The sequence below is a fragment of the Labrus bergylta genome, chromosome 4, assembly GCF_963930695.1.
Source record: "Labrus bergylta chromosome 4, fLabBer1.1, whole genome shotgun sequence".
Classification (NCBI taxonomy): domain Eukaryota; kingdom Metazoa; phylum Chordata; class Actinopteri; order Labriformes; family Labridae; genus Labrus; species Labrus bergylta.
This window is the reverse complement of record NC_089198.1, coordinates 4326909-4352730: the sequence shown is the minus strand read 5'-3', so window position 1 is coordinate 4352730 and position 25822 is coordinate 4326909. Positions and strand designations below refer to the sequence as shown.

The following is a 25822-nucleotide window of genomic DNA, read 5'->3' as shown; positions in this document are numbered from 1 at the left end:
TTGATCAAGAGGATTCATTGAAGTCAAGAAGTCAAAGTCAACTTTATTGTCAATTTCAAAATATGCCAGACATACAGTGGAATTGAAATTGTGTTTGTCTCCGTCCCACAGTGCAATACAACCAAAATAAGGTAAAATAAGGTAAAATAAGATAAACAATATTTACAGTATTGAATTCTAAATAGTGCAAAAGGTACAAAACAAAATGGTAAATAAAATTAAATTTAAAGAAAAAGTAAACTTGAAATGTGCAATAAATGACAAGTTTCACAGAGCAAAATAAAAAACAATTTTGATTTTTAATTGTATATATTTAGTTCATAAAGTAGAAAATCATACCATAACATATTTTAGACTCTTTAATGTCAGAAGTAGATATGATAATGAGGACAGTAAGGGGTTAATAAATGATCCTCTATAATGAATATAATCAGTCCTCCTCGTTTCATCATTACAGTTGTTGATATTTGACTGATCAGTCTATTATCACACTGAGCTGTTACTGCTAACACTACACATACTTTTACCATTATTACTGACACTGTAGCTTTAAATCTATTTTATTCATTGTTGTTGTTGTTGCTCTGTTTGTCTCTCTTCTTCCTGAATCTCCCTCTATCCCACTTTCCAGCTTGGACACAGTGTCATCAGACGGCTGTTCATCATGAGTCTGGATCTGCTCGAGGTTTCTTCCTCTTGAAGGGGACATATTATGAAAAATCCACTTGGGTAACCTGAGTGTCTACCGACCCACAAAATGTGAAATAAACCCATCCAGTCCTTTGATTGTGGTCTGCATAAGTCTTACAACACAGACAAAAATTCCCCGTTTCAAATTTGCTCTCCTTGTGACATCACAAGTTGGATTCAGGTAAAACAATAGCCTCCCCTCATATCTCCACCCACACAGAGCGTTCTGAGAGAGCTGGTTTATACAGGGTCACAAACCTGCTCTGGGGCTTGATTCATGTTTTATTTTGACCAAAGCACAGCACAGATGGTGTCGTTAATGTTTAGAGAAATATCTTAGAATACGGTGAATGGAAAAGAAACTCTTGTATTTTCTTCAGGATCAGTGAAAGAATTCCTGGAGCTGCGTGTGAGACAAACCATAAAGGAGATGTGTCAGGAGACGTTGATGCTTTTGATGATCGTGACGACATATATGGATTTAATAAAATGTGCTTTGCCTCTGTGCACTTCCTGTCAGCACCTGTGTGTCCGATCGGACTTAAAGCCGTTCATTATCTCTTACTGACATTGTTTCCTCCTCTTGATGCTCGTTTGTGTTGTTCTTACTCCCTGATGTACGTCATTTCAACAAAAGTGTATTTCTACCAAAAGCATTTAGTTTCTTTTCTTTTCTTTTCTTTTTTAAATACAAAGTGTACTGGTTGTGTACTCACCATTGTGTTATGATGAACCAGGTATAAAAACTCACTTTTGGCACCAGCAGCCGTTTATTCTGATAATAACAGAAGAAAGATGAGCACGCTCACACAGACACTTTGGTGGTTAACAGCTCTAACATTCACACAGGGACAGGATAATGCAGACAGGACAAACATTTAACGTGTATATAAAATGTAGGTCTCTGTCACAGCCACTTCTTTGGTAGTAAGCTTCAGTATTTACTTAAACAGAGAGCAGAAAATCAAGCTAACTGTTGGTGAAGTCAGCTACACCACGACAACAAATGATGAAGCTGAAACTCAGCTAGAAAAGCATAAAAACATGGAGAGTTGAAATAACTCAACTAAAACAAATCAATATCACCACAAAAGTCTTTGATAATTATTTTAAGAGGATCTCTGAAACATGGCACATTAATAAAACTTACTTTTACTCAGAAAAACTGACTTATTTCATCGTTTTTTAGCGGAGCTCTTAATAAGTCAACTCACCACGGAGAGTGTAACCTGGCAACAGGGCACGGGGCTCATCACGCATGTCTGCAGGGGCCCCAGCAGAGGGCGCTCATGGTACTCACAAGCTAAAAGCTCATGGTCACAAATACATTACTGATGGCACAATACATTAAGATACAACCAAACTAAATGATATGATGCAACATGTGCAGTGGGGGGTCCAGACTTCTTTGACCGGGGTGGCCCATGTGAGGGATCTTCGAGTGTGTCACGATTTGATTGAGAATCTATTTTCTATTCAAAATGATTCTGGATTCATGATTCAAAGTCTATTTTTGAATTAGTACATATACTTCAGGATCTACTCCAGTCATCTGTGAGACTGGCTGAATTTCTTGCTGCTCCATTTGGCATTCTACAGAGTTAAAGAGCTAGCATTAGCACTTAGCAGGGAGTGACTGATTGGAAAAAAAAAATAATAATTGATTTTTGGAAGTTATGAATCTATTTAAAATCTCAGAAACTAAAAATCTGGATTTTTACATAAATCATTTTTTTCCCAACCTCTAGTGCAGGGGTGTCAAACGTACGGCCCGCGGGCCGGATCAGGCCCGCGAACGGGTTTAATCCGGCCCGCGAGATGATTTTGTGAAGTACAGTATTGTAAAAAAAAAAAAAACAGACAGGATTTCTGATCTTTCGGCAGATTTGGACAGCCAATTGAAGCACAAAGTAAAATCATTTATTGCGTTTTCAGTTGCAATTGATGAAAACACGGACATTACAGATGTTGCGCAACTGGCCATATTCATTCGCGGAGTTGATGACACTTTGACCATCACAGAGGAGTTTGTGGAGTTGGTGCCAATGATGGATACCACAACAGCGGCTGATATTTTCACCGCCCTCATCGGAGCATTGGACAGGGTCGGAGTGGACTGGTCCCGCGCTGTCAGCCTGGCTACAGATGGTGCGCCGTCAATGATTGGGAAAAAAGCGGGTGTTGTGACAACATTCAAAGAGAAAGTGCAGACTGCAAATGGAGGACGTGATTTTTGGACTTTTCACTGTATTTTGCATCAGGAGGCATTGTGTTGCAAGTCATTAAAGATGGATAACGTCATGAAGGTGGTCGTCCAAACTGTTAATTTCATCCGATCGAGAGGCCTGAATCACCGTCAGTTTGACAGCCTTCTCAGAGAGAACGACCACAACCATGGCCTGCCATACCACACCGAGGTAAGATGGTTAAGCCGAGGTGCTGTGCTGAGGCGTTTCTTTGATTTACGAGGGGAAATTGAAGAGTTCATGGAAAAAAAGGGAAAACCAGTGGTAGAATTTCAGTCCACAGAATGGATGCAGGACCTTGCCTTTATGGTGGATATCACACAGCACGCGAATAACTTGAACAAAATGATGCAAGGGCGCAACAGAGTTGTCACACAGTATTATGACAGTATATGTGCGTTCAAGTTGAAGCTGTCATTGTGGGAGATACAACTCGCGGGTGGTGATGCTTCTCACTTTCCTTGTCTGAAAGATGTATGCGCGACCCAACATGCTGCACACATGAAGCGGTTCAAAGACAAAATAACAGGACTATTGCGGGAGTTTGAACAACGCTTTCAGATTTTTGGTGAACTGGAAAAAGACTTCAAAGTTTTTTGCTCACCATTCACCGCGAATGCCGCAGATCTGCCCGTCAACATTCAACTTGAAATAATAGACTTGCAGTGTGATTCAGATTTGAAGGGCAAATTTGCCGCAGCTGGCTTGGACACATTTTATCAGAATCTCTTGCCAGGTTACCCCAACTTGACAGCCCTTGCTGAAAAGGTGTTGTGCATGTTTGGAACCACATATCTTTGTGAGCAAGTGTTCTCTGTAATGAGCATCAATAAAACAAAGCTGCGCTCAAAGCTCACGCACAAGCACTTGATTGAAATTCTGAAATTGGCTGCCACTCAGGATGTGACGCCTGATATTGATGCACTTGTGAAAGCTAAAAGATGCCAGGTTTCAGGAGTAAAATAAACAGTGGGTAACCCCACTTAAAAATGCTGCATGAGACACTGCACCCTGATATAGATGTGAACATGAATGTCTTCTGTGGAGATTTAATGAAAGTGAATCGTGTGGGATTTACTATAATAATGTCAGTCACTTCAGTTCATAACTTTGATTGATTGACATTTTTCATGCATTGCACAGCTTTTATTTTTCTATCAATAAATAGTGTAGCCTACAAGGCAAGGAGTAACTCAACCTTATTGAATAGTTTCTACCTCAGTTTGTATGGTTTGGTTAGCCCAGGATTAATATGTGGAAATGACAAAATTAAGTATTTGATACCTAGAAGAGATGTTTGTATTTTGTTCAATCTCAGATAGGCTGAGACTCAAAGTTATGTGCCTTTGTAGATACACTGAGACGAAGTTTAAGTTCCAATCGCTGAGGTATTGTTCTTGAAATTGCACACTTTGCACAATTTTCGACTTATTTGAAGTGTTTTTGCAATAGGATTATTTGTGATGTATACATTTTCTGAATGTGCTTGTACTATTTTGTACCAAATTAAAACAAAGAAAACAATCTGAAATTGTCGTTATTTTTAATTATGCCATATTTTTACCGGTCTGGCCCACTTGGGAATAGATTATCCTCCATGTGGCCCCTGAGCTAAAATGAGTTTGACACCCCTGCTCTAGTGCATGGACACACACTAATGAATATCCTTTCCCCCTTTTCTATTTCCACTAATAATGTCTACTTTAAAGGCAGGGTTGGTCATTTTCTAAAACTAGCATAATTTTGAAAGTAGCATTCCCTCAGTGCGCCGTCTGCACCCCTCCCCTCTGTGCTCCCTCTAAAGCCACGCCCCCTCACTTTCATGCACAAGCACCGTTGCTCCAGAAGCGGACCTCAGCTCATGCTTTGAGTGTGGGCTCGTGCAGTCATGGGGTCGAGAACGAGCAGGGAGACAGGGAGGCGTGATTGGTTCATCAGATTGGTACCTCGTGGCAGACATTGGTCAAAATTTGCTGCTTTGCTAAAGTGCTCATGATGGATTAAGCTGGGTCTTTGTAATATAGTCATAGGTAAGGTCTTTTAGCTGCTTTTTGTAAAGCGTCTTGAGATAACACTTGATATGAATTGGCGCTATACAAATAAAGATTGATTGATTGATTGAAAGTTTTTACAGGCTAACAACTGCTACAGATGACAGATTTTCTCTCTGTTCCTTTTTCAGAGAACCTGAGTTATTAATGTCTGTCAGGACCTAAAGACAATTTACACCAAAATCTTAAAAAGTGTATCTGGAGAAAATGACCAACCCTGCCTTTAACTACTATCATAAAAGTATTTCCAATATTTATAAATCTGTGAATGTTTTTTTAACTTTACAAACTACACCATACTACGAATCCAGTCTAATACAATAAATCTCTATTTTTTTTTAAGATGATAAGTTCTGCTTAAAATTCTTTGAGAGAGCGTCACAGGTTAGTTTTAGACGCTCCATGCTGTTGAATCATACTGCAGATGTTTCCATTAATGTTCCCATTAAATTCATATCAGAGAGAATTGGCTGCGTTAAAGACAAACACAAAATGAGTTTTGGATTTCATCCCCCAGCCTGTTAGAAATTCTGAGGATTTGAGAAATATGTTTTCAATTTTAGCCCCTTTAGAACGGTTTAATATTTGTGCATTATGAATCATGTAATGGTCCCTCTATAAACATTAACTTAGATACAAGGTGTATGCTACTTTATAAATTAAATGACTTACCTTTACTGACAGCCATATTTGAGTGTTGGAGAGAGTAGCTGATGTGTTTCTAAGCTGAAGAAGAAAAGTTTTTAGTCTGTCTGTGGAAACACTTCCTTATAACTACACGGAGCCTCACTCTGTTCACCTCTTCCAGCAGCAACAAAATTGCTACTTTTTCTGAAATGGACAAAGTCCAAGTGAAATAAAACTGCCTTTATAGCCCTGACCTAACTGTGTCATAAACCAATGTTCAGACTGAGTTATGTTTCTCTCTTTTCAATATTATATATATACAGTGAAGGAAATAATTATTTGATCCCCTGCTGATTTTGTAAGTTTGCCAGATTTCAAAGAAGTGAGAGGTCTATAATTTTTATGGTACCTTTATTTTAACAAACAGAGACAGAATATATTTTAAAAAGTCCAGAAAAAAAAATTACATAAAGTTATAAATTAATTTGCATTTGATCGAAGGAAATAAGTATTTGATCCCCATGCAGAACATGACTTAGTACTTGGTAGAGTGACCCTTGTTGGCAAGCACAGAAGTCAGACGATTGTTGTAGTTGGTCACCAGGTTTGTACACATCTCAGGAGGGATTTTGGTCCTCTCCTTTTGCAGATCTTCTCCAAATTCTGAAGGTTTCGAGGCTGTCACTTTGGAACTCGAACTTTCAGCTCCCTCCACAAATTTTTTAAAGGATAAAGGTCTGGAGACTGGGTAGGCCACTCCATGACCTTAATGTGCTTCTTCTTGAGCCACTGCTTTGTTGCCTTGGCCGTATGTTTCGGGTTGTTGTCATGCTGGAAGACCCATCCACGACCCGTCCTCAGTGCTCTGGCTGAGGAAAGGAGGTTCTTGTCCAAGATCTGACGGTACATGGCCCCATCCATCGGCCCCTCAATGCGTGAAGTTGTCCTGTACCCTTAGCAGAGAGACAGCCCCAAAGCATAATGTTTCCTCCTCCATGCTTGACGGTGTTCTTGGGTTGGTATTCAGCATTTCTCTCCCTCCAAATACAACAACTCCAGTTTATGCCAAAGAGTTGAATTTGGTCTCATCTGACCACACCACCTTCTCCCAAGCCTTCTCTGAATCATTTAGGTGTTCACTGGCAAACTTCAGACGGGCCAGTACATGTGCCTTCCTGAGCATGGGGACCTTGCGGGCACTGCAGGATTTCAATCCATTACGGCACAGTGTGTTCCCAATGGTTTTCTTGGTGACTGTGGTCCTAGCTGCCTTGAGATCATTACAAAGCTCCTCCCGTGTAGTTCTGGTCTGATTCCTCACCCTTCTCATGATCATCCTTGCCCTACGAGGCGAGATCTTGCATGGAGCTCCAGACAGAGGGCGATTGATGGTTATTTTAAATTTCTTCCATTTTCTTATAATTGCACCAACAGTTGTCTCCTTCTCACCAAACTTCTTGCTGATGGTCTTGTAACCCATTCCAGCCTTGTGCAGGTCTACAATCTTGTCCCTGATGTCCTTTGAAAGTTCTTTGGTCTTGCCCATGGTGGTGGAGTGGTTGGAAAGGAAAAGATTGATTCTGTTGACATGTGTCTTTTTTACCCATAATGAGCAGTGATTAGGAGTACTTTAGGAGTTGGTTTGTAGGGGATCAAATACTTATTTCCTTCAATCAAATTCAAATTCATTTATAACTTTATACAATGTTTTTTTCTGGCCTTTTTTAAAATATTCTGTCTCTGTTTGTTAAAATAAAGGTACCATAAAAATGATAGACCGCTCACTTCTTTGTAATTGGTCAAACTTACAAAATCAGCAGGGGATCAAATAATTATTTCCTCCACTGTATATATATATATTTTTTCACTTCTTTCATGTTTTCTTTGAGTTACTGACTTCTCTCTCTATTCAGGGAGTAACCTAGTGTTTCTCTATTTGCTGTCACTTTAACTAAACTTCATCTCAAAGGCAAAAAAAAATACTTCTTACTCCACTGAATTTATCAAAAATCTTTAGTTTGTCTGCTAGTTACTCCGATTCAGATTTAGATTCAGATTAATATTACAAAATATGATCAATACATACATTTTCAAATGTGTCATTGTGGGAATTCACATGGGTATCCATCCATTATCAGTACTGCATTTCCCATTCGGGGTCACTGGGGCTGGAATCGATCCCAGCTGTCATTGGGTGAGAGGCGGGGTTACACCCTGGACTGTTCCCCAGCCAATCACAGAGCTGACATATCGAGACAGACAACCAGACACACTCACATTCACACCTACGGGGAATTTAGAGTTACCAGTTAACCTAACGAGCATGTCTTTGGACTGTGGGAGGAAGCCGTAGTACCCGGGGAGAACCCACACATGCACGGGGAGAACATGCAGACTCCACACAGAGAGGCTCCTGTCAGACGGGGATTCAAACCAGGACATTGTAATATAGATCTGTGTGTCGTCTGCGTAGTTATGATAACTTATTTAATTGTTTTCTATAATTTGAGCTAGTGGGAGTAATGTAGATGTTAAACAGAAGAGTCCAGAAATAATAATCTTTTATTTTGTTGATGAAACTGGATTCAGTCTCGTATCCCCTTTGGAAAAACAACAACAACTACACACTGTGTTACAACATTTTATTGAAATGATAAAGAAAGCACATTTTGGTTATTCACTTTGGCTCGAACACATTAACAAGATTTGTAGCATCCTCCAGTAAAAGAATAACAAACAACATTTACTTGAGAAAACCTCTTAATTTCTTAACTAACCTTAACCGGGTTACTTACAATATTTAATCAACGCTTAAGGATCTTTCTCTTAATGTTTACAACATTAACAACAGCAAGAAGCCACATGACACAATATGTGTATTTTTTTTATAATGTAAAGGTATTAAGACATTATTAACATGTTAACTGACTTAAAACTTAAATGCTATACTGTATTTGAGATCATGATGAAAGAACGATTATTTGTGTAAAAGAATACCCTTTTAATATAGTAGGGGAAATGCCTCTGACCTCAGGGGGAATGTAAAATAGTCACAGGAAGATGTTTATTTTGCCACCAAGTTTGTCCTCGCAGCAAGGATTCACCAAACATGTGTCTCGTGTGAAAGATAACATTCATTTTTGCAGAGTCAGATCAGTTTTAGACACTTAAATTGTAATGATGTTGAAGAATCATTTCAGCAATATTGAGCTGTTATTTTGTGTTCAATCTCTCACACCTTTATAAACACGATAAAATTCCAACCCTATCTGAAGGATTTCCATTAAATATCTGAACAATGCAGGGCTGTTCTCTGCATCTCTTCTAGCTATTTTTTCAATCATCTCATTCAGTAAAAGGTTATTATCAAGTGGTTCGCCAACTGATCTTAATAATTTAGATAATTTCACCAGTTTCTCCCTCTCTTTCCTCATTTCCTCTTCTTTCTCTTTCAGGATTCTCTGTTTCTCCTCTTCAATCGCCCTCTCTACCTTCTGAAACATCTCAGTGGTGTAATGGTTTCCTGTGTTCTTTTCTGTTATTTTTCTGATCTTGTTGAGCAGCTCAGTGACCTGAGAACTATCAGAGAGGTTGTTATCAAAGACGTGGTACTGGTCGTTACATTTGGCCACAAGCTCCTGCAGGTCTTCGCTTTCCTTCAAGATCTCTTCGATAGGTTGCCCTCTGAGCTGGTCACCATGGGTAAAGAGAACCATGCTGTATTTGTTTGCTTCCTCTCCAAAGATTTGTTGAATCTTCTCCACCGTCTTCTGTATTTCTTCTGTGAATCGTTCCAGTTTGATGACAATCAGAAAGATATGGGGTCCAGGAGAAGCATAAGCCATACACCGGACGATATTTGCACGTGTCGTCACTGCGTCAGTATTGGTGTCAAACAGACCTGGAGTGTCGATGACAGAAACCTTCTGTCCATCCAGCTCACCATACGCCTTAGCGCAGCCTTCAGTCACAGATTTAAAGGAGAACCTTGATTTGAATTCTTCCTTTCCCAGGATGGTGTTCGCTGTGGCGCTCTTCCCAGCTCCGGTCTTCCCCACCATCACGATCCGGATCTCCTCATTATTGTACATGGTTGGTTCTGATTGGATGAGAGAAAATAAAGGAACAACATTAAGGACTATATGTGTCCATTTGATTATCTATACCTGATCTTATCCAATTATGCAGTTATTTGTGTTTTGTTTTTTTGAACAAATGGATTTCAGATTCAAAATTAAAACGTAGCTGATCGCAGTAGACACGAGGTCCCAGCAAAAAAAGTTTGGGAATGCTATGATATCCTACAAAACACAATTATAGCGTACGACACATGAAGATAGTGTACGATACAACCAAACTAAATTATACGACGCAACATGATGTGCAGGGGCGGATCCAGACTTCTTTGACTGGGGTGGCCCAACTGAGAAAGCGACTTATGCCGGAGCGGCCCAAAAGTGGAAACGTTTTCAAAAAATTCTGACTTTGTGACTGATAAACTGTGAAACTGTGTCTCTACACTGCAATAAACATGTGTCTTACACATCCAGGAGTAAGGCTGCTTCATGCTGGCACTACTCTTTCAAATTCTGTCTTTTAATCACAACAATAAAACATCCCTGAAACATGGGAAAGATTCAGAAACATCTCAACCTACTACCAAAGCATGACCTTTTCTTACTTCTACCTTATCAGAGCATATTAAGCAAAGCATATCAAGATCATAATTCATGTTCACAACTTCCTAACTTTCAGCGTCTGTGCTCTCCTGCTCTCGGCTAATAAATGAACCAGTGGGAATTAATATTGTCTTCTTATTCACACTCAAGCATTGGATGCAACAAAGACAATTCAACAACTTCCTCTCTTTCTCCCAATAAGCAGTAATTAGGAGGGTATTTAGGAAACCGCCTAGTTACAAGTTACACCTACACACTACGAATCCAGTCTAATACAATAAATCCCTCTTTTTTTTAAGATGATAAGTTCTGGTTAAAATTCTTTGAGAGAGCGTCACAGGTTAGTTTTAGACACTCCATGCTGTTGAATCATACTGCAGATGTTTCCATTAATGTTCCCATTAAATTCATATCAGAGAGGATTGACTGTGTTAAAGACAAACACAAACTGAGTTTTGGATTTCATCCCCCAGCCTGTTAGAAATTCTTAGGATTTAAGAAATATGTTTTTCCATTGTAGCCCCTTTAGAACGGTTTAATATTTGTGCATTATGAATCATGTAATGGTCCCTCTATAAACATTAACTTAGATACAAGGTGTATGCTACTTTATAAATTAAATGACTTACCTTTACTGACAGCCATATTTGAGTGTTGGAGAGAGTAGCTGATGTGTTTCTAAGCTGAAGAAGAAAAGTTTTTAGTCTGTCTGTGGAAACACTTCCTTAAAACTGCACGGAGCCTCACCCTGTTCCCCTCTCCCAGAAGCATTTCTTCTTCTTCTTCTTCTTCTTCTTCTTCTTCTTTGGAATTTATTGGCAGCTGGCATCCAAAAAGTTGCATTACTGCCATCTGCTGGATTTAATTATTACTCACTTTTCTAAATCCTTCTCAATAAACCTAAACAAGCATCTTCGTCCTCTCCCTCTCTCCCCACACTCCAAAATACTTTTTAAATCTCTTCTTACGAGTCCCTCTCTCTCCATTTCTGACATCATGTTCTGTCTATGTGTTAAATACTTTCTACATTTAATAACTATGTTCAACTGTTTCTGCTAGATTGCATATCTCACAAAGACCAGATGAATGTTTTCCAGTGACATGTAGAGAGCTATTTAAATGACTGTGACTGATTCTTAACCTGGACATTACGACCTCCTCTCTTCTGTTGCTCCCTCTGTATTTTACTTTATCTATTTCCCTCTGAATTGAATATAAATGTCTTCCCTTTGTCTGATTGTTCCGATATTGTTGCCATTCCTGTTTAATTTTACTCCATGTGACTTGTTTCCCCTCTGACTGAGATCATTTGATATTAATATCAATCCTCTCTTTCTTTACAGCTTCCTTTGCCAACCTGTCCACCTTTTCATTTCCTGCTATACCTGAATGTTCTGGAACCCACATGAACATCACATCTGTCCCCTGTTTAACCACCTGGGAATGTGTAAATATGATTTCATATAATACATCTTGACGACTGTGAGATGATCCTGATTGAATACTGTATAAAGCGCTGACTGAATCACTGCATATCAGCACTTTCCTTCCTTTCATTTGCTCAACACATTCTAATGCAACTAAAATGGCGTACAACTCTACTGTGTACACGTTCAGGAAATCTGACGTTCTCTTCACTACTTCAACCTTGAACCTTTTGGGATAAACGCAGCGTATCCTGTTGCATTTGTCATCGGGTCTTTAGATCCATCTGTGAATACTTGTACATGATCTCCATATCTCTGTTCTATGTGTTCATAGAATTCACTAACTAAATCAACATTTCTTTTTCTTTCCTTTATCTTTAGTAACTCCAAGTCTACTTCAGCTGTCTCAAGCAGCCACATTGGAACTGGTGGCCATAAAACAGCTGGACTGATATCCTTGTCATACACTCCCATATCTCTCGCCACTCTATCCCCTATCCATCCAAAACTGGACTTTATTGTTCTCTCTTTTTCCCAGCAATCCTTTAACACTGATTTTGTTGGGTGACTATCTCCATGTCCTCTCAAGTTTAGCCAACAATTTGCTAATAGCTGTTTCCTCCTTAAACATAGTGGCATCTCTCCTACTTCTACCTGAAGTGCACATATTGGAGATGATTTCACTGCCCCAATGCATATCCTAAGAGCCTGTGCCTGAATCATTTCTAACTTTGCAAGTGTTGTCTTTGCTGCAGATCCATATACCACACTCCCATACTCAATCCTAGTTCTAATTAACGCCACATATATATATTTTAAGGCAGCAACATCAGCTCCCCAATCCATTCCTACAAGACATCTCATTACATTTATTACTTTTTTGCATTTATCAACAATAATCCTTATGTGTTCCTTCCATGTCAACCGGACATTAAAAAATACCCCTAAAAAACGAAATGAGTCAACTCGTTCTATCTTATTTCCAAACAATGTCAACCCAATATTCTCCCCAATTTTCTTTCGAGAAAAGAACATGATCTTTGTTTTTTCCACAGAAAATTCCAATCCCCACTTTAATCCCCACTTCTCAACTAAACTGATCCCTTTCTAAATTTTATTTACAATAAATTGTATATTCTTTCCTTTTTTCCACAATGCTCCATCTTCTGCAAACAATGATTTTCCTATATCTGTTGGGATATTATCAAATATATCATTTATCATAATTGAAAATAAAATCGGACTTATCACACTTCCCTGTGGTGTTCCATTCTCTACAACATACTTTTTAGAATCTAAAGTGTCATCAACTCGCGAATGAATATGGCCAGTTGCGCAACATCTGTAATGTCCGTGCTTTCATCAATTGCAACTGAAAACGCAATAAATGATTTTACTTTGTGCTTCAATTGGCTGTCCAAATCTGCCGAAAGATCAGAAATCCTGTCTGCAATTGTGTTTCTTGTCAGGCTGATATTTGCAAAAGCCTGACGCTTTTCAGGGCACACGAGCTCTGCAGCCTTCAGCATGCATGTCTTCACAAATTCACCATCACAAAATGGTTTTGAAGTCGTTGCAATTTCATAAGCAATAAGGTAGCTGGCTTTCACTGCAGCATCATTGATTTCTCTGCTGTGACTAAACACAGACTGCTGTTTCTTCAGACAGGCCAACAGTTCATTAACTTTATTTATTCTCTGTTGTCCTTGCAAGTGGTGGTATTTGTCAGCATGAAGGGTCTCATAGTGGCGCCGAAGGTTGTATTCTTTCAGCACTGAAACATGCTGTGAGCACACCAAACACACAGGTTTCCCATTTACTTCCGTGAATAAAAAGGACGATGACCATTTTTCTTGGAAAACTCTGCACTCTGTGTCCACTTTTCGTCTTTTTGACATTTTGGGGCAATGAGAGTGCCAAAGCGCATAATGTTGAAAGTATAAGGCAGAACGACAAGGTAGCTCCGGGCAAGCCGTACTACCTGTTTATACTTGCTCCCTGCTCAGCCCCGGTATAAAGTTTGCTTGCTTAACATAATTGCTATTGCGACATCTAGTGGACACATTTAGAACAGCAGTTTCTTTCATTGAAAAATAGCAGCTCATTTTACGTTACATTCCAAATGACTTCCAGTTACACACAATTGTCCAGTAGTTCAATGTACGACAAATTAATCAGTGCCAGCCAATGCAATCCATGTAATGCTAGGAAGGATTTTTATAAAAAAAATATTTATTTATCTATTTTTTTTTACAATACTGTACTTCACAAAATCATCTCGCGGGCCGGATTAAACCCGTTCACGGGCCTGATCCGGCCCGCGGGCCGTACGTTTGACACCCCTGCTCTAAATGATTATTTTACTATTTCTACTGAAAAATAGTTACCGTAAAATCCAGAGTATAAGACACACTTTTAATACCTATTTTTTTGTCTTAAAAGTTGGCTGCGTCTTACACACCGGTGGGACCAATATACCAGTACAAAATACTGAAACATGCACCGTCATTACAGCGGGTGCAGCAGCCACTATCACTGTAACCTGACGTGTTTAAAAACACATCCCCATTCAGTGTGTATTGAAAGCTGAGTGCACGCTGTGCTGGAAAAGACAGCGACACAGACCAGGCTGGCTGCGCAACTTTTTCCACATCTTTTCTCCCTCACGAGGTCATAATCATGCATTTACAGAAACAGTGGTATAATGTTCCATAAATAAACCTTGTGCAGCGCTCTTTTGATTGAAAGAGTCCTATATTAAAGTTAAAGAGTGAGCAGCGGAGTCGGGCAGCGCGACTTGCAAGCTGACAGGTCTGTGTCTCACAACTTTCCCTGCAGGCTGACAACACAACTACCGTACTGTAGCTAGTAGGAGCGCAAACTCCCGAAAGTGAAAACAGACAGAACTAAAGAATGACACAGCTGTTTTTTTTCTCTCAAAGAGACCTTAAAAACAGGGTGCGTCTTATACACCGGTGAGACTTATATTCCGGATTTTACGGTATTTGGAAAACCACTTAAGTTACACCTACACACTAAATTCTGTTATAATTTAAAAGCCAAACATAATTTGTGCCAGTGTATGAAGTCTTGAAAACCCCAACAGATACAAGGTTTAAGCTACTTACTAATAAAGCAGCTTTCTGTGATTACTGGTGTTATGATCATTGTGATAACAGCTGGGTGGAGTGAGGGCTAGTGTACGGATTCACGGATTCCTTTTATTTAAATACAGATATTTATTAAATACGAATAATATTGGTATTTAACAATTAAATTTGACACTGACTCTGTGCTATTTGGTTATTGTTGACTGAGGGAACCCATCCAGGGTCGTGCCCCGTTGTTATTAATTCAGATGAATAGTTTTGATAAGTAATATTAATACAAATTATTCATATTAATTTAATAGCGAAGTTGACTACATTAAAACCCAAACATAGTTTGTGCCCACGTATGAGGTCTTCAAAACGCCAACAGATACAAGGTGTATGTTACCTTGTAAATTAGATGTACTGACTTACCTTTACTGACAGCCATATTTGGGTGTTGGAGAGAGTAGCTGGTGTGTTTCTAAGCTGAAGAAGAAAAGTTTTTAGTCTGTCAGTGGAAACACTTCCTTATAACTGCACGGAGCCTCATCCTGTTCACCCCTCCCAGCAGCATTTACAAGAAGTGACTACGTTTCCCCGAAATGAACAAAGAGGAGGTGAAACCAAACTGCCTTAGCCCTCCCCTTATTGGACATGACAACATGATCTTATGTGAAGATAGACACAAACGTTTAATAAACAGATAGTAAAATATCATATGATATTATGTCCATGAATAGTTATGACAAGCCTTACTAATCACTCTGGGGCAGGGGTGTCTAACTCATTTTAGCTCAGGGGCCACATGGAGGATAATCTATTCCCAAGTGGGCCAGACCGGTAAAAATATGGCATGATTAAAAATAACGACAATTTCAGATTGTTTTCTTTGTTTTAATTTGGTACAAAATAGTACAAGCACATTCAGAAAATGTATACATCACAAATAATCCTATTGCAAAAACACTTCAAATAAGTCGAAAATTGTGCAAAGTGTGCAATTTCAAGAACAATACCTCAGCGATTGGAACTTAAACTTCGTCTCAGTGTATCTACAAAGGCACACAACTTTGAGTCTCAGCCTATCTGAGATTGAACAAAATACAAACATCTCTTCTAGGTATCAAATACTTAATTTTGTCATTTCCACATATTAATCCTGGGCTAACCAAACCATACAAACTGAGGTAGAAACTATTCAATAAGGTTGAGTTACTCCTTGCCTTGTAGGCTACACTATTTATTGATAGAAAAATAAAAGCTGTGCATCAATCAAACTTATGAACTGAAGTGACTGACATTATTATAGTAAATCCCACACGATTCACTTTCATCTCCACAGAAGACATTCATGTTCACATCTATATCAGGGTGCAGTGTCTCATGCAGCATTTTTAAGTGGGGTTACCCACTGTTTATTTTACTCCTGAAACCTGGCATCTTTTAGCTTTCACAAGTGCATCAATATCAGGCGTCACATCCTGAGTGGCAGCCAATTTCAGAATTTCAATCAAGTGCTTGTGCGTGAGCTTTGAGCGCAGCTTTGTTTTTTTTTTTTTTAATTTTTTACAATACTGTACTTCACAAAATCATCTCGAGGGCCGGATTAAACCCGTTCGCGGGCATGATCTGATACGTTTGACACCCCTGCTCTAGGGGGGGGGGGGGTGTCAGTCAGACATGTAGTGGAAAAATACTGTGCTTACTTATGCTGTTTATCTGTGACCGTACATAACCTCAGTCACACTGACTTCAGGGTTCCCACTCTTTTCCATAGATCCTTTTCCAGGACTTTTCCAGGACATTTTCAGCGATGATGAAGTTGGTATGACAGTCTGTGATCTTGTGACACCAACATGAAGTGTAGTCTTTAAAGGCTTTAGTGATTTTTCACCCTTAAATGTAATATAAATCAAGTATCTCCTCTGAAAATAACTCTGTGAGTCATGACTGAAGAAGAAGGCGTGAATCTGTACATTAGCCCTCGCACCCAGCTGTATTACAATGCATATACACAAGTAATCACCAACAACTGCTTTCTTCAATTCTAACAGTTTAATTAACAAAGCCACATCAATCAAAATCAATTAAACTCAATCAACAACAGCTATTACAAGCTAATCTAAAGCAAACACTATGGAATGAGGTGTGTAGTTGTGTGTGTGTGTGTGTGTGTGTGTGTGTGTGTGTGTGTGTGTGTGTGTGTGTGTGTGTGTGTGTGTGTGTGTGTGTGTGTGTGTGTGTGTGAGAGAGAGAGAAGGCAAGATGATGGTGTGGACGTGTGGTCACCTCACTTGTAGGATGGCGGTCACCGAACAAAGACGGCCTTCTGGCGTGGTATGATTTTGTACACCAGGGGTGTCAAACGTACGGCCCGCGAGATGATTTTGTGAAGTACAGTATTGTAAAAAAAAAAAAAACAGACAGGATTTCTGATCTTTCGGCAGATTTGGACAGCCAATTGAAGCACAAAGTAAAATCATTTATTGCGTTTTCAGTTGCAATTGATGAAAGCACGGACATTACAGATGTTGCGCAACTGGCCATATTCATTCGCGGAGTTGATGACACTTTGACCATCACAGAGGAGTTTGTGGAGTTGGTGCCAATGATGGATACCACAACAGCGGCTGATATTTTCACCGCCCTCATCGGAGCATTGGACAGGGTCGGAGTGGACTGGTCCCGCGCTGTCAGCCTGGCTACAGATGGTGCGCCGTCAATGATTGGGAAAAAAGCGGGTGTTGTGACAACATTCAAAGAGAAAGTGCAGACTGCAAATGGAGGACGTGATTTTTGGACTTTTCACTGTATTTTGCATCAGGAGGCATTGTGTTGCAAGTCATTAAAGATGGATAACGTCATGAAGGTGGTCGTCCAAACTGTTAATTTCATCCGATCGAGAGGCCTGAATCACCGTCAGTTTGACAGCCTTCTCAGAGAGAACGACCACAACCATGGCCTGCCATACCACACCGAGGTAAGATGGTTAAGCCGAGGTGCTGTGCTGAGGCGTTTCTTTGATTTACGAGGGGAAATTGAAGAGTTCATGGAAAAAAAGGGAAAACCAGTGGTAGAATTTCAGTCCACAGAATGGATGCAGGACCTTGCCTTTATGGTGGATATCACACAGCACGCGAATAACTTGAACAAAATGATGCAAGGGCGCAACAGAGTTGTCACACAGTATTATGACAGTATATGTGCGTTCAAGTTGAAGCTGTCATTGTGGGAGATACAACTCGCGGGTGGTGATGCTTCTCACTTTCCTTGTCTGAAAGATGTATGCGCGACCCAACATGCTGCACACATGAAGCGGTTCAAAGACAAAATAACAGGACTATTGCGGGAGTTTGAACAACGCTTTCAGATTTTTGGTGAACTGGAAAAAGACTTCAAAGTTTTTTGCTCACCATTCACCGCGAATGCCGCAGATCTGCCCGTCAACATTCAACTTGAAATAATAGACTTGCAGTGTGATTCAGATTTGAAGGGCAAATTTGCCGCAGCTGGCTTGGACACATTTTATCAGAATCTCTTGCCAGGTTACCCCAACTTGACAGCCCTTGCTGAAAAGGTGTTGTGCATGTTTGGAACCACATATCTTTGTGAGCAAGTGTTCTCTGTAATGAGCATCAATAAAACAAAGCTGCGCTCAAAGCTCACGCACAAGCACTTGATTGAAATTCTGAAATTGGCTGCCACTCAGGATGTGACGCCTGATATTGATGCACTTGTGAAAGCTAAAAGATGCCAGGTTTCAGGAGTAAAATAAACAGTGGGTAACCCCACTTAAAAATGCTGCATGAGACACTGCACCCTGATATAGATGTGAACATGAATGTCTTCTGTGGAGATTTAATGAAAGTGAATCGTGTGGGATTTACTATAATAATGTCAGTCACTTCAGTTCATAACTTTGATTGATTGACATTTTTCATGCATTGCACAGCTTTTATTTTTCTATCAATAAATAGTGTAGCCTACAAGGCAAGGAGTAACTCAACCTTATTGAATAGTTTCTACCTCAGTTTGTATGGTTTGGTTAGCCCAGGATTAATATGTGGAAATGACAAAATTAAGTATTTGATACCTAGAAGAGATGTTTGTATTTTGTTCAATCTCAGATAGGCTGAGACTCAAAGTTATGTGCCTTTGTAGATACACTGAGACGAAGTTTAAGTTCCAATCGCTGAGGTATTGTTCTTGAAATTGCACACTTTGCACAATTTTCGACTTATTTGAAGTGTTTTTGCAATAGGATTATTTGTGATGTATACATTTTCTGAATGTGCTTGTACTATTTTGTACCAAATTAAAACAAAGAAAACAATCTGAAATTGTCGTTATTTTTAATTATGTCATATTTTTACCGGTCTGGCCCACTTGGGAATAGATTATCCTCCATGTGGCCCCTGAGCTAAAATGAGTTTGACACCCCTGCTCTAGTGCATGGACACACACTAATGAATATCCTTTCCCCCTTTTCTATTTCCACTAATAATGTCTACTTTAAAGGCAGGGTTGGTCATTTTCTAAAACTAGCATAATTTTGAAAGTAGCATTCCCTCAGTGCGCCGTCTGCACCCCTCCCCTCTGTGCTCCCTCTAAAGCCACGCCCCCTCACTTTCATGCACAAGCACCGTTGCTCCAGAAGCGGACCTCAGCTCATGCTTTGAGTGTGGGCTCGTGCAGTCATGGGGTCGAGAACGAGCAGGGAGACAGGGAGGCGTGATTGGTTCATCAGATTGGTACCTCGTGGCAGACATTGGTCAAAATTTGCTGCTTTGCTAAAGTGCTCATGATGGATTAAGCTGGGTCTTTGTAATATAGTCATAGGTAAGGTCTTTTAGCTGCTTTTTGTAAAGCGTCTTGAGATAACACTTGTTATGAATTGGCGCTATACAAATAAAGATTGATTGATTGATTGAAAGTTTTTACAGGCTAACAACTGCTACAGATGACAGATTTTCTCTCTGTTCCTTTTTCAGAGAACCTGAGTTATTAATGTCTGTCAGGACCTAAAGACAATTTACACCAAAATCTTAAAAAGTGTATCTGGAGAAAATGACCAACCCTGCCTTTAACTACTATCATAAAAGTATTTCTAATATTTATAAATCTGTGAATGTTTTTTTAACTTTACAAACTACACCATACTACGAATCCAGTCTAATACAATAAATCTCTATTTTTTTTTAAGATGATAAGTTCTGCTTAAAAATCTTTGAGAGAGCGTCACAGGTTAGTTTTAGACGCTCCATGCTGTTGAATCATACTGCAGATGTTTCCATTAATGTTCCCATTAAATTCATATCAGAGAGAATTGGCTGCGTTAAAGACAAACACAAAATGAGTTTTGGATTTCATCCCCCAGCCTGTTAGAAATTCTGAGGATTTGAGAAATATGTTTTCAATTTTAGCCCCTTTAGAACGGTTTAATATTTGTGCATTATGAATCATGTAATGGTCCCTCTATAAAAATTAACTTAGATACAAGGTGTATGCTACTTTATAAATTAAATGACTTACCTTTACTGACAGCCATATTTGAGTGTTGGAGAGAGTAGCTGATGTGTTTCTAAGCTGAAGAAGAAAAGTTTTTAGTCTGTCTGTGGAAACACTTCCTTAAAACTGCACGGAGCCTCACTCTGTTCACCTCTTCCAGCAGCAACAAAATTGCTACTTTTTCTGAAATGGACAAAGTCCAAGTGAAATAAAACTGCCTTTATAGCCCTGACCTAACTGTGTCATAAACCAATGTTCAGACTGAGTTATGTTTCTCTCTTTTCAATATTATATATATACAGTGAAGGAAATAATTATTTGATCCCCTGCTGATTTTGTAAGTTTGCCAGATTTCAAAGAAGTGAGAGGTCTATAATTTTTATGGTACCTTTATTTTAACAAACAGAGACAGAATATATTTTAAAAAGTCCAGAAAAAAAAATTACATAAAGTTATAAATTAATTTGCATTTGATCGAAGGAAATAAGTATTTGATCCCCATGCAGAACATGACTTAGTACTTGGTAGAGTGACCCTTGTTGGCAAGCACAGAAGTCAGACGATTGTTGTAGTTGGTCACCAGGTTTGTACACATCTCAGGAGGGATTTTGGTCCTCTCCTTTTGCAGATCTTCTCCAAATTCTGAAGGTTTCGAGGCTGTCACTTTGGAACTCGAACTTTCAGCTCCCTCCACAAATTTTTTAAAGGATAAAGGTCTGGAGACTGGCTAGGCCACTCCATGACCTTAATGTGCTTCTTCTTGAGCCACTGCTTTGTTGCCTTGGCCGTATGTTTCGGGTTGTTGTCATGCTGGAAGACCCATCCACGACCCGTCCTCAGTGCTCTGGCTGAGGAAAGGAGGTTCTTGTCCAAGATCTGACGGTACATGGCCCCATCCATCGGCCCCTCAATGCGTGAAGTTGTCCTGTACCCTTAGCAGAGAGACAGCCCCAAAGCATAATGTTTCCTCCTCCATGCTTGACGGTGTTCTTGGGTTGGTATTCAGCATTTCTCTCCCTCCAAACACAACAACTCCAGTTTATGCCAAAGAGTTGAATTTGGTCTCATCTGACCACACCACCTTCTCCCAAGCCTTCTCTGAATCATTTAGGTGTTCACTGGCAAACTTCAGACGGGCCAGTACATGTGCCTTCCTGAGCACGGGGACCTTGCGGGCACTGCAGGATTTCAATCCATTACGGCACAGTGTGTTCCCAATGGTTTTCTTGGTGACTGTGGTCCTAGCTGCCTTGAGATCATTACAAAGCTCCTCCCGTGTAGTTCTGGTCTGATTCCTCACCCTTCTCATGATCATCCTTGCCCTACGAGGCGAGATCTTGCATGGAGCTCCAGACAGAGGGCGATTGATGGTTATTTTAAATTTCTTCCATTTTCTTATAATTGCACCAACAGTTGTCTCCTTCTCAACAAACTTCTTGCTGATGGTCTTGTAACCCATTCCAGCCTTGTGCAGGTCTACAATCTTGTCCCTGATGTCCTTTGAAAGTTCTTTGGTCTTGCCCATGGTGGTGGAGTGGTTGGAAGGAAGAGCTTGATTCTGTTGACGTGTCTTTTTTACCCATAATGAGCAGTGATTAGGAGTACTTTAGGAGTTGGTTTGTAGGGGATCAAATACTTATTTCCTTCAATCAAATTCAAATTCATTTATAACTTTATACAATGTTTTTTTCTGGCCTTTTTTAAAATATTCTGTCTCTGTTTGTTAAAATAAAGGTACCATAAAAATGATAGACCGCTCACTTCTTTGTAATTGGTCAAACTTACAAAATCAGCAGGGGATCAAATAATTATTTCCTCCACTGTATATGTATATATTTTTTCACTTCTTTCATGTTTTCTTTGAGTTACTGACTTCTCTCTCTATTCAGGGAGTAACCTAGTGTTTCTCTATTTGCTGTCACTTTAACTAAACTTCATCTCAAAGGCAAAAAAAAATACTGAATTTACCACTACCAATACCACTGAATTTATCAAAAATCTTTAGTTTGTCTGCTAGTTACTCCGATTCAGATTTAGATTCAGATTAATATTACAAAATATGATCAATACATACATTTTCAAATGTGTCATTGTGGGAATTCACATGGGTATCCATCCATTATCAGTACTGCATTTCCCATTCGGGGTCACTGGGGCTGGAATCGATCCCAGCTGTCATTGGGTGAGAGGCGGGGTTACACCCTGGACTGTTCCCCAGCCAATCACAGAGCTGACATATCGAGACAGACAACCAGACACACTCACATTCACACCTACGGGGAATTTAGAGTTACCAGTTAACCTAACGAGCATGTCTTTGGACTGTGGGAGGAAGCCGTAGTACCCGGGGAGAACCCACACATGCACGGGGAGAACATGCAGACTCCACACAGAGAGGCTCCTGTCAGACGGGGATTCAAACCAGGACATTGTAATATAGATCTGTGTGTCGTCTGCGTAATTATGATAACTTATTTAATTGTTTTCTATAATTTGAGCTAGTGGGAGTAATGTAGATGTTAAACAGAAGAGTCCAGAAATAATAATCTTTTATTTTGTTGATGAAACTGGATTCAGTCTCGTATCCCCTTTGGAAAAACTACAACAACTACACACTGTGTTACAACATTTTATTGAAATGATAAAGAAAGCACATTTTGGTTATTCACTTTGGCTCGAACACATTAACAAGATTTGTAGCATCCTCCAGTAAAAGAACAACAAACAGCATTTACTTGAGAAAACCTCTTAATTTCTTAACTAACCTTAACCGGGTTACTTACAATATTTAATCAACGCTTAAGGATCTTTCTCTTAATGTTTACAACATTAACAACAGCAAGAAGCCACATGACACAATATGTGTATTTTTTTATGATGTAAAGGTATTAAGACATTATTAACATGTTAACTGACTTAAAACTTAAATGCTATACTGTATTTGAGATCATGATGAAAGAACGATTATTTGTGTAAAAGAATACCCTTTTAATATAGTAGGGGAAATGCCTCTGACCTCAGGGGGAATGTAAAATAGTCACAGGAAGGTGTTTATTTTGTCACTAAGTTTGTCCTCGCAGCAAGGATTCACCAAACATGTGTCTCGTGTGAAAGATAACATTCATTTTTGCAGAGTCAGATCAGTTTTAGACACTTAAATTGTAATGATGTTGAAGAATCATTTCAGCAATATTGAGCTGTTATTTTGTGTTCAATCTCTCACACCTTTATAAACACGATAAAATTCCAACCCTATCTGAAGGATTTCCATTAAATATCTGAACAATGCAGGGCTGTTCTCTGCATCTCTTCTAGCTATTTTTTCAATCATCTCATTCAGTAAAAGGTTATTATCAAGTGGTTCGCCAACTGATCTTAATGATTTAGATAATTTCACCAGTTTCTCCCTCTCTTTCCTCATTTCCTCTTCTTTCTCTTTCAGGATTCTCTGTTTCTCCTCTTCAATCGCCCTCTCTACCTTCTGAAACATCTCAGTGGTGTAATGGTTTCCTGTGTTCTTTTCTGTTATTTTTCTGATCTTGTTGAGCAGCTCAGTGACCTGAGAACTATCAGAGAGGTTGTTATCAAAGACGTGGTACTGGTCGTTACATTTGGCCACAAGCTCCTGCAGGTCTTCGCTTTCCTTCAAGATCTCTTCGATAGGTTGCCCTCTGAGCAGGTCACCATGGGTAAAGAGAACCATGCTGTATTTGTTTGCTTCCTCTCCAAAGATTTGTTGAATCTTCTCCACCGTCTTCTGTATTTCTTCTGTGAATCGTTCCAGTTTGATGACAATCAGAAAGATATGTGGTCCAGGAGAAGCATAAGCCATACACCGGACGATATTTGCACGTGTCGTCACTGCGTCAGTATTGGTGTCAAACAGACCTGGAGTGTCGATGACAGAAACCTTCTGTCCATCCAGCTCACCATACGCCTTAGCGCAGCCTTCAGTCACAGATTTAAAGGAGAACCTTGATTTGAATTCTTCCTTTCCCAGGATGGTGTTCGCTGTGGCGCTCTTCCCAGCTCCGGTCTTCCCCACCATCACGATCCGGATCTCCTCATTATTGTACATGGTTGGTTCTGATTGGATGAGAGAAAATAAAGGAACAACATTAAGGACTATATGTGTCCATTTGATTATCTATACCTGATCTTATCCAATTATGCAGTTATTTGTGTTTTGTTTTTTTGAACAAATGGATTTCAGATTCAAAATTAAAACGTATCTGATCGCAGTAGACACGAGGTCCCAGCAAAAAAAAGTTTGGGAATGCTATGATATCCTACAAAACACAATTATATCGTACGACACATGAAGATATGGTACGATACAACCAAACTAAATTATACGACGCAACATGATGTGCATCCAGACTTCTTTGACTGGGGTGGCCCAACTGAGAAAGCGACTTATGCCGGAGCGGCCCAAAAGTGGAAACGTTTTCAAAAAATTCTGACTTTGTGACTGATAAACTGTGAAACTGTGTCTCTACACTGCAATAAACATGTGTCTTACACATCCAGGAGTAAGGCTGCTTCATGCTGGCACTACTCTTTCAAATTCTGTCTTTTAATCACAACAATAAAACATCCCTGAAACATGGGAAAGATTCAGAAACATCTCAACCTACTACCAAAGCATGACCTTTTCTTACTTCTACCTTATCAGGGCATATTAAGCAAAGCATATCAAGATCATAATTCATGTTCACAACTTCCTAACTTTCAGCGTCTGTGCTCTCCTGCTCTCGGCTAATAAATGAACCAGTGGGAATTAATATTATCTTCTTATTCACACTCAAGCATTGGATGCAACAAAGACAATTCAACAACTTCCTCTCTTTCTCCCAATAAGCAGTAATTAGGAGGGTATTTAGGAAACCGCCTAGTTACAAGTTACACCTACACACTACGAATCCAGTCTAATACAATAAATCCCTCTTTTTTTTAAGATGATAAGTTCTGGTTAAAATTCTTTGAGAGAGCGTCACAGGTTAGTTTTAGACACTCCATGCTGTTGAATCATACTGCAGATGTTTCCATTAATGTTCCCATTAAATTCATATCAGAGAGGATTGACTGCGTTAAAGACAAACACAAACTGAGTTTTGGATTTCATCCCCCAGCCTGTTAGAAATTCTGAGGATTTAAGAAATATGTTTTTCCATTGTAGCCCCTTTAGAACGGTTTAATATTTGTGCATTATGAATCATGTAATGGTCCCTCTATAAACATTAACTTAGATACAAGGTGTATGCTACTTTATAAATTACATATACTGACTTACCTTTACTGACAGCCATATTTGAGTGTTGGAGAGAGTAGCTGATGTGTTTCTAAGCTGAAGAAGAAAAGTTTTTAGTCTGTCTGTGGAAACACTTCCTTAAAACTGCACGGAGCCTCACCCTGTTCACTTCTCCCAGAAGCATTTCTTCTTCTTCTTCTTCTTCTTCTTCTTCTTCTTTGGATTTTATTGGCAGCTGGCATCCAAAAAGT

At 39.4% G+C, this 25822-nt stretch overlaps 2 protein-coding genes and 1 long non-coding RNA gene across 3 annotated transcripts; all 3 read right to left on the bottom strand.

Moving 5' to 3' along the window:
- Window positions 1-17: 17 nt before the first annotated feature.
- On the bottom strand, window positions 18-2440 carry LOC136178970 (uncharacterized). Its single transcript, XR_010666284.1, has 2 exons — window positions 1407-2440; window positions 18-1093 (listed from the first exon to the last, which is right to left on the bottom strand). It is a non-coding gene; the product is annotated as an uncharacterized lncRNA (long non-coding RNA).
- A 5802-nt stretch (window positions 2441-8242) lies between these two features.
- On the bottom strand, window positions 8243-11077 carry LOC136178967 (GTPase IMAP family member 9-like). Its single transcript, XM_065953534.1, has 2 exons — window positions 10923-11077; window positions 8243-9713 (listed from the first exon to the last, which is right to left on the bottom strand). Exons 1-2 carry the CDS (start codon window positions 10936-10938, stop codon window positions 8839-8841), a joined length of 891 nt encoding a protein of 296 aa, XP_065809606.1. The 5' UTR covers window positions 10939-11077; the 3' UTR covers window positions 8243-8838.
- Window positions 11078-22936: 11859 nt separating this feature from the next.
- LOC110001216 (GTPase IMAP family member 9) lies at window positions 22937-25771 on the bottom strand. Its single transcript, XM_020656659.3, has 2 exons — window positions 25614-25771; window positions 22937-24406 (listed from the first exon to the last, which is right to left on the bottom strand). Exons 1-2 carry the CDS (start codon window positions 25627-25629, stop codon window positions 23532-23534), a joined length of 891 nt encoding a protein of 296 aa, XP_020512315.2. The 5' UTR covers window positions 25630-25771; the 3' UTR covers window positions 22937-23531.
- Window positions 25772-25822: the final 51 nt, after the last annotated feature.